Below are 13,334 nucleotides of genomic sequence, written 5' to 3' on the forward strand. Positions count from 1 at the left end.
ACATGCTAGGCGATGCACCGCAAATAATGGACTTCCTTAAGCATATTAGTTGCTAAAGGTGTAGATTTTGCCAAAACTACGCAGAACATGAACCTGAAGCTCGTCTCTGTAATTCATGCCATATAGGAGGGCAGTTCGTAGCAAGAGTGCAATTGGAATTTTGTAAAGCCAATACTTCTGGCTTTCAGAATGTTAAGAGCTACTCAAGCATGAAACAAAGTACATTTGTTAGCACAGAACAATGTCTCAGAAAGTTGGATTTCTATTCCTTGCGTAAAAGTATGTTTGCCTGCTTAGTAAAGAGCAAGTTAGCAAACCATTTGACGACTGAGCCTCTGGGCCTATGTATTTGAACGTTTCATATTGAATGCCTGATTGATAAAATCAACGACAACCACAAAAGATTAGATCACAACCCCATAGATTTAAGCTGGGCCTATGTCGAACAAGTGCTAGCAACTCCCCTCGGAACTTTAAGAGACCAGACTTGATAAAATCAAGGTAATCCCTGTGACAGCCCCATCGATTTAAGCTGGGCCTATTTCGAAGAAGTGCTAGCAACTCCCCTCGGAACTTTAAGAGATCAGACACTGAGCTCTAAGATCGGCCCATTTCAAACAGAATCTGCAGAGAAGTTCATTCTTAGTCATGGCAGTCAGATCTTCTACCTGAAGAAAGGCAGATTTTTGCCAAAACCCAGATTTTGTTTTCCGACGACTTTCTGTTTGGATAGAGCTCAAAATTCATTAACTGCTGTAAACCATTTTTCAATTTTAGGAGAGAGAATTCACCAATTTGCAGAGGAGAATGATGGCCTTGAAACTGCCATATAGTTCCTATGACAAGATTGTACAGTTCCTGTGCAATCTTGTCTCTTTAAGAGAATACACAAAGGTCATGGATGTATTAAACAAACGTGCTTTGAATAAAATGAACAAATATTTACATGACTGACATCTGAAAGCAAAACCTTTGCTTTGCACAAAATGAACGAACATTTACATGGCTGACATGTAAAAGGCTTCCCAGATTGTTCAGAAGTGGGGAAGCCAGATTAACTATACATGCCAGTTTAACTTGCTAAACTGAAATGAGATAAATGGACAACTGTTGCCTATCTGTACAGAGTGTCCGTAAGATCGATAAATAACATGAGATACATGAATGAACTTCAACATCTGTTGTTGAATTATAATGAAACTGCTTGACTGCTGTTTTGAAAAGAATGAACTGCTGCTTAGAGAAAGAATATGGACCCAGTTGTAGTTAGCCCTCCATTTATCCCCACAATTATTTCTTCAAAGCTGGTGCCTTGCAAATCGGACACTCGTTTTTCTGCAACAACCATTGCTTGATGCATTTTGTATGGTGATCATGTCCACATTGAAGAGTTCCAAGCTCATCCTTGTCCTCGTATTCTTCCTACAGCCATTACAAAAAAAAGACATATAACTTGGGCCTAAACAGTAACAAGGGACACGACCACAAATTACATCGTCCAGTTTAACATTATCTTCAGTCATACAAGTTCAATGAAATAAAACGATCATAACAACCATCAAAAAGATTAGAAGGGTTGACTTAAAATGGGACCTTTCAGACCCTTACTGCAACGTAGTACTGAGCAAACAGGACTTTTCAACAAAATGCATGTAACATAAATGCCTTTATAACGTATCGGTGCATTAACCTACAAATATTATACCTGACATATACTGCACTTTTGAGAGGTTTCGTCTGCAGCAGATGATTCTGTGCTTGAAGAATATGTTCTTATCTTCAGACACTTTGCAAAAGATTCATCAGTGAGCCCTGTACTCACATTACCAATGCGTTCCTCCAAGGCCAATAATTCCTGAGATGCATAGAACAGAACAAATGACTTGGTTGAAATCTTGAATAGCTAAGGTACTATACGTCCCAAAGAATAATTCATGGATACTACCTCATAGGTCATGTTATCCACATCTAGTCGCATATCCCTATGCCGATCATATAAGTCAACAGAACCATAATATGCTGACCGTTCAAAGACCAAGACGTCCTGCAACCAGAACGAATTTCAATAAATCAGATTTAAGACCAATCTAGCACTATACTATTTTTAGGAAACCAAAGAAACAATCAAGAGGGATGTGTTAAGAAATTATAACATGTAGATCCTGGGCAATCGGACGTTGTACAACCTACACATGTTTACCTTGATAATGTTGTGTGCATGGCTTTCAGTTTCATGCAAGCTCTGTACATGTTTGGGTAAGCCTCATTAACCAATATTTAATATAGCCTAGACCCACCTATGTAAGAGAGACATAGTTATAACAGGGCCTCCTTGAATAAAGATTATTTGGACTATTGTGGAAAGAACACGTGAAATTTAATTGCAATGTTAGCTTCTTTGTTTCAGGGTATTACATAATTGCAGAGTCCATTTTGTTAGGCATACGTGAAAAGGGAAAACCATTAATGCTCAAACCATAATGGAAATGTGTAGCATTGAACATATAAAACATGAAAGAATGGAGTGCATGAGGCACCTCCAGGTTAGAGGAAAATATAGAGAGCAAAATAACTTTGCAGTATAGCAGTGCTAAACAACTCTCAAAATAAGGAAAATATCATAACAGCCCTGACAAACTCGAGGCCAGATTAAACGAAAAGGTACATGTATAACTTCATAATCACGGGGATGTATACATGAAAAACTGGTATGAAGAAGTGAATGAGGAAGTAACAGTGCCCCTCCTAAGATCCAAAGCTAAGTTACCAGGAAACGGAAAGGGATATGGATCCGGATTCAGATCCACTAGATTTTTGAAAAGCCAGGATTGGGATACGGTGGGGTAACACCACATATCCAAAATACACTAATATTCTTTTTTAATTTTATAAAACATATTCAACGTTAAAAATCAAAACCATTCATGAATGACAACATTAGAATTGAAATCATTAGTTAATTCATAAATCTGAATATTGAAATCATGATGCACCATGCTTTATGCAAAAAGGATAACTGTTAATACAAGATTGAGTGTCTCATCACCGATCACCCTATTGATATGATAGGGTAGGTCTAACTACATGTCAAAAAATGGCTCTATATGCTGACCAATTAAATATTTCAACTCTAAATCTTAAGCAACCTGTCATCTTCCTTGACATTTGACTTAAAATCTAAAAATTCCCATCTAGTTATAGTGGTAAATGAATATTGTACATTGTTTGAGAACATGATATAGTCTATGTATCATATTGTTCTAAGAGGACTCTTCACCTAGAGTTGGATGGAATTGATCTAATATCTATATATTGTGTCACAACCATCCTTTGTACACTATCTTATTATCTATATATTGTCTTAAAGCTTTCTTGTTAACCTTATCAAAAATTAAAAATCGACATTTTGATGTGTCAAACCTTTCCTGGTAGCATTATCATGTGCTATACAGCCTATAGGTATTTAATAGCATATACAACTACAGCCTAAAAATGACTAATAAGTGATCAAACTAGTTACTAAACATCTAAATAGAATATTTGCTTTTTAGGGTTTTAAATAGGTGGCAAATATCATTTAAAAATAAATAATAAATAAAAACAAACAAACAAACAAGCAAAATATCTTATGTTATTTGCTTGGGATTCAGTGTGTGAGAGCTAGTTGACACAGGATCCGTTTCAATAGAATGGGCTCCGTTTCCGGGTTTGAAGACATCCGTTTATGTCGCAGATCCTACGTGGATCTGGGTGGATCCATATCCGTATCTGTTCCGCAACTCTAGCATCCAGACCCCGTGGATTCAGTAACATAGATCCAATGTCAATCCACCCTGATCAGTTGACCTAATCGATCACTACCAAGCAGCTTAGCAAAGCTGCAGTATACCTGGGAATGTTGTGTACTAATTTGAGATGAAAGGTCACATCTTGTGGATCTCAGATTAACTTTGTCGCTCCTTTCATCCAGTGTTGTTGTAATCTAGCAAGGAAAACTAGTAACCCAGGACCCAATATGTTCCATGCCAATAATAAAGCCAACGATGATAGCTACAATTGATCTCTCGAATCAACAGGCCTATCCGTATTGGGTCCTATTTATCAAGGTAGAAAGTGAGTCATTCCCGAAAAAGCACAACAGTATCTGCCTATAAGACATAACAGACTAAATATGAAAAAAATACAATCAATCTCTGTTTTATATTTTCTTTGCCATTGAAGGGAAAGTATGGGATCTAGACTACTTGCTCAAGCACAGGACAAAAGACTCAAGAAATTGGTCTTCTTTCAATCTCTGAGCTCCTTAGCTCAGATGTAGCCCACATATTTCCAAAGTGGAGCAAAGGAAAAAACCAAAAATGACCCCACATCTTCGTAAAACTCCAGTCCTTGACCTCAAGGGAAAACACCTAATAATGTCATAGATAATAGCAATATAAAGCATAGTTTTAAAAACCAGAACTGGGTTTTGAACTAGGCCACCTATCAAACCAGGATTCGAATTGGAACTGGATCAAACCGAATTGAACTGGATTCAAACCACGATTCCAGAGACAAAATATGCGAAGTCTACTCATCTATATACCACGTAAGGTTGCATATATTAAAATGGCACCAAGTGCAATACATATCATCCACAAAATAAATAACCAATGAGACTCTAAATGGCCTCCAGAGTCTAAATGCCTAATACAAATCGCTGACCAACATGATCACTCATTAAACTCATCACCACTACTACAGGTAGGATCATCACTAGAAGCTACATAAACATCATCTGGGTCAGAGTTTGAGGACTCCTCAAGCTCCTCTCCAACCTCAGTAGTAGTACTAGCAGTAGCAACAATACTAGGCCTAGCAGAACTAGAAGCACAAGTTCACCAAGTTGGACGACTACTACTTCCCTCACCATTTGCCATGATTGGCCTTGGTGGCTCGCTTCCTCCAATTCCTGGTTTGACTACCAAATCTACATTGGGATCAACATCCCCAACTCCATGGCATCAATATCAAAATCAGGATCAAACTCAACTAGTTGAGTCTCCACCCATTCTGATGTTGGATCAATATCGTCCAGCACAATGGGATCTATATCATGCCTTCTATTCAGCAAATGGTTGCCTTAATCCAAGGTTGTACTGCACAAAGACAAGATCATTTAACCATTTTTATTCCAAACGATTTCTCTTCTTCGTGTGAATCCGTTCAAAAATAGACCAATTGCACTCACACCCAAAAGCACTGCAAGTTTGGCTACAAACTCTAACTGCACACTTTTGCAATTGAGAACATTGGCTTCCAAATGACTCCCACCAATGCGCTGCAAAAACAAAGGCTACAGTTAGACTAAAGTTAGTTCAACAATTTAGATGGTAAGTTTTGCTAAAAAGGTAAGTGTTTACAATTTGAATTAAATAAAAAATGAACTTTCAAAATATTTTTCAAAAATGGAATAGCTTACCTAGTTGATCCACATCTCTTGCAATCATTGTCGGGTTTTTTTCCAAATTTACCTACGGTCCTAGTGAAAGTATTGATCTGTCAATGTATTTCCAATTGCTCAAACTCTTCCGAGACTATGTGCTCCAAGCACTCCTACAACCCATCTTTGACTATCTTCTCCTAACCAAGCTCTATAATGATACCTTAGGTTCAGGAAATACCTGGCTACATTTATAGAACAATGAAGTTGATTGTTCCATCTATTATCAATGATCTCACAATAAACTCATATTTACCTACTCTATTCATGTAAGTTGCTTGTATCTACTCCTTTCCCTGATACATAGTCTCATTGATGTAGCTCATGGCCAATTATTCCACATCCACCAAATGCAGCACCTTAACAAGGGTCTCACCAATTTTCACCAACTTTGTTGCTTTTTTCCAAAAAGTACTGTCAAAACCTTCTTTTTGGTGCCTTTTCCATTTACTCTACCAACTAAATCGAGATGCATTCCAATCATCACTAGAAAAGATTTTCTATAAGTTTTGTCGTTGGGAAGTGAAAGATTGCTATGTGAGGAAGTGAATTGCAAATCTCGTGATGGCATGCCTAACAAGCTCCTTGCCCCAGTGTTTTTCCTCATTATGCTCAATACCCATGAGAGATTGTAGATGTGCTTTTCTTCATTGTGCTCAATACCCATGAGAGATTGTAGATGTGATTTGTGATACACTTGACATGTTCTACAGTGTTCTTTACCTGCTCCACTTGGACTATGTCCTCAAACATGAGGTCTACACAATGTGTAGCACATGGCGTCCAAAATATGGTCCTATATTTGGACTCTAGCATCTTCCTAGCAAGAACATAGTTTGAGGCATTATCTATGATGACTTGCACAACATTCACCTCCCCCACTATCCTAATCATCTCATTCAAAATCTCAAATAATATTTTGGCATCTTTCACCCTATCAAATGCATCAACTAATTTCAAAAACATGGTTCCTTAAGGAGGAGAGACAAGGAAATCCATAACAATGTGGCTTTTCCATCATTTCATCCATCAGACATGATGGAACAACCTGTTATGGTCCATGACTCTTTAAAGATAGTCAAATATACAAAACTTCTTTTTACGAAAGAGTTCCCCTCGAGTCATTGCATACTAGGGATAATAGAGTCCAACATAGGTTGGTAATAAGGTGAGAGTGCAGCATTAAAGGGGATATATAAATCATACCACCAACCAGCAATGTAATGGCAACTTCTTTGCATTCCTTTTTCCAATGAATATCTAACATGGGTTGAGTTAAACTTGGTTGGGAGGCAGTGCCACTAAAAAGCAGAAGTGGAAGAAGCTCTGAAATAGCTCTTAATCTCCATCCTCATTTTACCTTTAGCTTGAATCTAAGGCCCAAGAGGGGGAGGAAGAAGTGGAAGAAGCTCTGAAATAGCTCTTAAACTTCATCCTCATTTTACCTTTAGCTTGAATCTAAGGCCCAAGAGGGGGAGCAACATAACGGAAGGAGTAAGGAGATTGGTGGAAGCGATAGAGGAGTCTTCAAAGTCAAAATCATCAAACCCACTTGTTTCTCTCCTAGCCATAGCTTCTGCAAGTTCCTTCTCCCTTGCAATTTTTGTTTGCATAGCCTTTTCCCTAGCGTTTGCCTCCTCAAACTTCTCAAACTTGTCAAGGGTATTCTGCCCTAACAGGCCCTATCAAAAGGGTTTATTTGGCCTCTTATACCAGTTTAGCGTGATTTTAACTTGTAAATACCACCTCACCCCCCTACCCCTCCCCCACTTCCATTGGGTACTTGCAATATTTGCACAACATTTTGCCAACAACATCACAATGAAACCATTCAACATCTTTAGCTTTTGGGGCAATGGTGGATAAATAAATTTAATATTTGAAGGGAAAGACATCTGCAAATAGAAACAATAAAAAAACATCCAAGTAAAATGCAAAACCTATGAAAAATTTGAAAACAGAAAAAAGAAACAAATTTATCATACAAAGAGGGCCTGTTTTTTACTTGAAAAAAAGAAGGGGGGTGAGGGTGTGTTAAAAAAAAGGGACGGCAATCAAATCTAAGAAATTCTCAAGAGAGAAATCATACCTGTGAATAAAAACCAGCTGCTAAAGCCTCCTCCCATAGATGCCAACTCCACTAGACAGCTCCAAACCACCTCCAAAATGACAAAAAACCTCCAAACTTTGTTGTCGTTACTCCAAAACCCAATGCTGCTGCAATACTCTCCGCTCTAATATGCTCACAAACACTAGAAATGAGATATGTGAGGAAAATAAGAGCTTGGGAATACTTTTATATGCTTGGGGGGTTATATTTAGAAGGGAACCTTCCCATGGTTTGCCAAAAAATCACCTTAAAACCCAACCACAGGTCCCAGCTCCTCACCACGTGCATGTTGAGCAAACCAAGTCGGTTTTTTGCGGACCCAGCCAGTTTGGTACCTAACCAGTACCAACCAGTCCTTGGATTGGATTTGTCTGCAAGTTAGCAGGATGAAGGTGGCCTCACTGGCCAGTTTGACCGGTTTCTGGTTCAAACCATCTGATTTTTAAAACTACGGTATATACTATAAAGTGCTAAGCATCACAACATACAATCAGAAAATGACAAATGTCTAATCTCTGTGCTATTTTATGATCAGCGGTTGGTCAGTTTCTGGAATACAATAAAGGCCAATATAACTTGAAAGCCACTCCCCTGAAATAATTTTACAAAACTGGGACAAAATCTCTACTCCAATGGCCTGATAATCAGAACACTGAAGAACTGTGATCAATTATTAATGGCAATATAGATAACAATCCTCAAAAAGATATTCGAAGTTTCCAATAGCGCAAATAACAGAGCTAGGGTCTGTTCGAATTTAGGATATAAAAAATTAAAACAAATGCTTCTTTTGCGAAAAAAGATGTATTCCTCCATTAGAGGAAGGCTCACCGCCAGAGATATTTAAATCTGGTACGATATGATATGATATTTATAATGTGTTCTTGCTTTAGGATGCCTAATATTGTTAAGTTTGGTATTTATATAGAAAACATTAATATATATACATAAATCATTTCTTCCCTGCTTAGTATAAATTGTTCTGACTTTCGCAGTAAATGAGAATTTTTTGCTCAATGAAGGTTAGGAGACCGATTTAACTTGTAAAGGTAAGTTTCCTTTCTTGCCAACCAAGTGTAATTTACTGCCATCTTGTAGTTCAAATCTTGGTGTCAGGAAGTATACAGTGTATCTTCCAGAAGTGGAGATCGGAAATATCAAATTTGGTCCTATAGATGAGCATTCTGCATCTCTCATCTTATAATGTGACAAGCCATAGAGTTTGAGATTGCTAACGGCTCTACATTATATACTGCAGGATGAGTTGGCAAACCAAAGTAGATAGCATTCAGTCCACTTGCTTTAGAAATTGTTCATGGTCATACCAGACAGAAATGGTGATCATGTTTGAAAACTTGTTTGTCTAGATGTATCCAGATGACCTCCCACCAGAAATCAACCATCCACCAAATTTTTGTCAAGCGTTACGTCTGGCTAGTGTTTTGATAGATATGTCTCTAACTGTGACATTCATGTGCAACAAGTGTTGTACCAAGGTAATTTCTTCATACCTTTTTCACATCCTCTATGGCTACAGAGGGCAGGACAGAGCAACTGAGTTCACAAGGGGCATGTGTTAGAAAAAATAACAAATTTCAAAAGGGAAACAGCCTATAGACACATGGTGCTGTGTTGTAGCTATGCTACCAGCTAAATGATCTGGCACTATTTTTCTACCACCTTTCATCCTCACGACTAAAGCACTCTGACAGAGGTGTTGGCACATGTAGATGCTGATACCAAGTCTTTGAAAGAATGGTTTAGACTTCACTGTATACGAGTTTCCATGGGATGCAGTCATCAACATGCCACACAAGGTGGTTTAGACTTCACTGTATACGAGTTTCCATGGGATGCAGTCATCAACATGCCACACAAGGTTGGCTAATGTAGATACGGAGATCTGGAAATTGCTACAAGTCCTTTTTAAGAAAAGCTATGAGCATGCTTGAGCAATTGCCAAGGGGCAATGCCAGATGCACACTGATTTTATATAGTATTCCATCTTGGATGTTGCAAGCCTAATATAATGGCCATGAAGGTCCTTTTTAAGAAAAGCTATGAGCATGCTTGAGCAATTTCCAAGGGGCAATGCCAGATGCACACTGATTTAATATAGTATTCCATCTTGGATGTTGCAAGCCTAATATAATGGCCATGAAGTACGGGGTCGGTTGGATGGATATTGTCCTACCCTCCAGAATTTGCTACAACGAAGTCAAATATAACAAGAGTAAAAGGGAGGATGTTGACTAAAGAAGAGGCTCCCTCCATATATTTGATAACTAATGATAGCTCCTAAAATATAAGGTCCATTTCATGTGGAATTGACCTTAAATCTTGGGTTTCTGAGTTTTGCAAGAACAAGGACTAATGATCAATATGAAAAGTCTTTTCCTTGACAAGAAGGAAATTTTGTTATTATTTGAATGCTTGGAAAATTGCATAGAACTCTTTATCATGCATTGTAGTATATCTTGACTTGGAAGAATCCTTCAGAATAATATTATGATTTAGAATGCCCTCCAACTCTATAATGACTCCTGCAAATTGAGAACCCTAAATCAGAAAAGTCACAAAAGTTTGTTCAACTTGTTCCACAACAACAAGTGTAGGTGTCAATATCAAGCATCCTTTAGGCATTGGAATGCTTTTACCTAGTTCAGGCCCTTACCTTAATACATGTTTGGCTTTAATGAGCTCAATAAGGGAATGAGCAATGGTAGAAAAATAGTGCATGTACTTTCTCAAACGTTCATATTTTAAGATATTTTTCAACCCTAGAGTTTCTAAGTGGGCTACTGACTAAAATTTATAACTTTCTGGGGCCTACATGGCCTCCCTAAGAATTCTAACCAAACCGAGTTATAGACAATTGATGAAAGCACATTTCTTGAACTTCAAGTTGTGATGATGTAGTTGAAGAAAATCAACACTCTATAGATGTTGTAGATGGTCCTCCCAAATACATCTGAAGATCACGATATCATTGATGTATGCAATGACATTCCATACTTTTGAAGGCCTTACGCATATTGGATGATAACCAAAGCCAAGAGCAGGAGATCTTGTAAAAGCTAATTGAAAACATGAAGCAAGAGAAGTTGATAATTGATGCTTCTTCTGAAATAAATGACCTAATGGTAAATTTACTATAATTATTTGAATTAATTCCTTATATCTAGCTAAAACAAACTAAATCTAACTCCCTCCTAACATCAAGTAAACTAACACATCATTAAAATAAAGTGGTCAAGCCACATGTACAATGAAAATATGAGAGCGTGGGTTGGGTTACAACAAAACATGTGCCAATGTGACCCCCTATCTTGTTTACACTTCTTCCTTGGCATACAACAAAGTATTATCTTATCAATAAAGGAAATCCACAAATCAAAACAAGTATTCAAATGATGTTCAACGTAAGTCTAAATTATTCAATGTGCTTTGCAATCACATCCAATTTCCCCTCATCATCTCAAAGACATGTGCACTTGATCTAGGTTAAAGTAAAAACACATCTTCAAGTCTTCACATGCTTATGCTTATCCCAACCTAATTCTTGTCACCCATTACAAAGAAAGTCCTCCTCTACCAAACTACCAGTGTTATCACCAATCAATAGTCTCTTGATTGTCTCCTCAATCCTAACACTAGAACCAAATGTTGTCACTGAACCTACGCAATGCTACAAATTTTGGAACAACACTTACACAATTTTAATCAAGGAACTCTCCAAGGAGTAAACAATGAGCCCCAATGTTAATGATAATTATTAATATGTTATGTATTAAGTGACCATGTGAGTAAGATGACAACAATTAGATTGAAGTATAGTTAAGCATTTAAACCACCCTCACAGTCTTATGTTACTAAAAATAATGTATTGTACGATGCGATAAGTGGGCAGTACATGAATTCAATGAGTAAGCTACCTCAACTATTGCATCAATATTACTATGCATAGAATATATTTTTCTCTCAACCATGTCTTTTGCAACATTATTAATAATACATAGAATATATTTTTCTCTCAAGCATGACTTGCATTTGGTTTCATGCGTGTACGTAGTGATAGAATCTTATATGGTATCAAACCATGGTTCCAGGGCATTTAGGAAAAATAGAAGGGAATTTGAATCAAGACACATTTTGGCAATTCAAAGGCCACAACAAACATTTGTGTAAAAGCAAATCACATAAAAAGTAAAAATCAAAGCAACAAATTGGTTAATCGCAACTACAAGCAAGTTTTGCTTATTACTTTAACATATTAAAGCATTTTGCCTATTGGGGGTAGCCCAAGTGGTTGCGACTAAAGGTGCTAATGTTGCCCACCTCTATTCAAATTCTGGATAAACTACCTAATATGGTTTACAAGGTATTATATCGAACCAATCGGTTATAGGGGCAATAGTACAATGCAACCTCTGGTAGCAAAGAAGATAGTGTGTTCTAGTTATTGGTTTCCCCTTATACCCAAAAAAGACATATTAAAGTATTTTAATAAATTAAATAGCCCACGAGGTTTGATCAACTGCATGTTGCCAATGTTGTTGGGCGCTTGGCTAGTTCCAAGCCAACAAGTGCCTGGTTAGAATCCTCCTAGCTTAGGCACACTAATCCATGCTAACGAGTTTACTCGAACTCTCAAATCGTGCTTCAGCGCATATTTCAGCGCTCAATAATCTTTAGATAAGACACGTTTCAAGTCTCCCATAAAATGGAATAAAGTGACCAACCTCCATAGAAATCTAAGAAATCTCATTTGCTCCCCTTTCCCTCTTCTATTGTCGAGAGTTTGACAGGCCTTCCACAAAAGCAAGAAAGCATCCCATGGGTTTCCCCATGTGGTTTTCCTTGGGGAAAATGTTGACATTTGTAGCTTGGGAGGTACTCCAAACCCTAGGCTAGGGGTTTTAGAGGGATGGGCACACAAATATGATTTGTGGGCTTAGAACCCAAGGTTGCGGTTTTGTACCCAAAGATGTGGAGCCAAAAGCATGACGGGAATCGATGACTTGGCACATGGAGGATGTAGGGCATCCTTAAAGGAGCAAGGAGCCATTTCAAGCATCATGAGATGCCTTGTAAAAATGGAGAAAATAATCTTTGAATGTTATGTGTGGGCAAATGTGGCACAAGATGAAGGGTCAAATTGACATTAAGAAGGCCTAAGAAGAGAACGAGGGTAGTTTTAGGTCTAATTTTCTCATGACAGCGAGATCAAATTCAAAAGAAGCTGCAAGCATGGAAGGGAGGATATTCTTGGTAGACTTTTGTGTAACGTGGAAGTGTTTTCTATCTCTGTTTGGGCCACAAAAATGTCAATGAGGATTGCAACTAGACGACATACCTTGTGGGAGGGTTAAGAGGCCGAGAAACAAACCTAATTCAGGTTGCAACTTCAAGGAAGGACACTGATGTTTATGGAGGCCTAAATAGAGGAAGGAACAGAGGGTTTGGAGCCGATTAGGAGGATTGTTGTAACCCTAACCAGAACTCAAATTTGCACAAAGGTCGAGGACAAAAAGGACAACAAAACATGGGTAAATCAAGTATGGTTGTTCTCTTGTATTGATGTTGTTGCTAATGAATAGGATCCAAGATTAGAAAGTGGATTGGATCACCAAGAGCTATTGTTCATCATAGAAAAGAGGCATCCGTCTGAGGTAGTCGCAAGCTCTTAAGAAGCTAAGTTCAAAAGCAAGAAGAGTCGCTCTTGACGTCTAGAGAAGGTCG

The 13,334-nt window shown here is 37.9% G+C and overlaps 1 protein-coding gene across 9 annotated transcripts in view; it reads right to left on the minus strand.

The window, feature by feature from the left end:
• Positions 1-902: 902 nt before the first annotated feature.
• The window catches only part of LOC149160209 (E3 ubiquitin-protein ligase MBR1-like), a 92,731-nt gene continuing 80,299 nt past the window's right edge, over positions 903-13,334 (minus strand). For 3 of the 9 annotated variants that reach the window (XR_016261792.1, XR_016261790.1, XM_089436673.1), the window contains 2 exons: positions 2,201-2,297; positions 1,954-2,044 (listed from right to left, as the gene is read on the minus strand). Coding sequence is in view for 4 of the 9 variants with exons in the window: in XM_089436673.1 (XP_089292799.1) it covers positions 2,232-2,297 (66 nt within the window). In the remaining 5 variants the exon portion in view is untranslated. Of the gene's footprint in view, positions 1,423-1,705; positions 1,856-1,945; positions 2,045-2,200; positions 2,298-13,334 lie in introns of those variants that run through there. The other 6 variants (XR_016261791.1, XR_016261789.1, XR_016261793.1 and 3 more) reach the window with 3 other exon arrangements.

Source organism: Pinus tabuliformis, chromosome 5_2 (genome assembly GCF_031772625.1).
Source record: "Pinus tabuliformis cultivar Carrire ecotype Pingquan chromosome 5_2, CPIR1, whole genome shotgun sequence".
In the NCBI taxonomy this organism is placed as follows: domain Eukaryota; kingdom Viridiplantae; phylum Streptophyta; class Pinopsida; order Pinales; family Pinaceae; genus Pinus; species Pinus tabuliformis.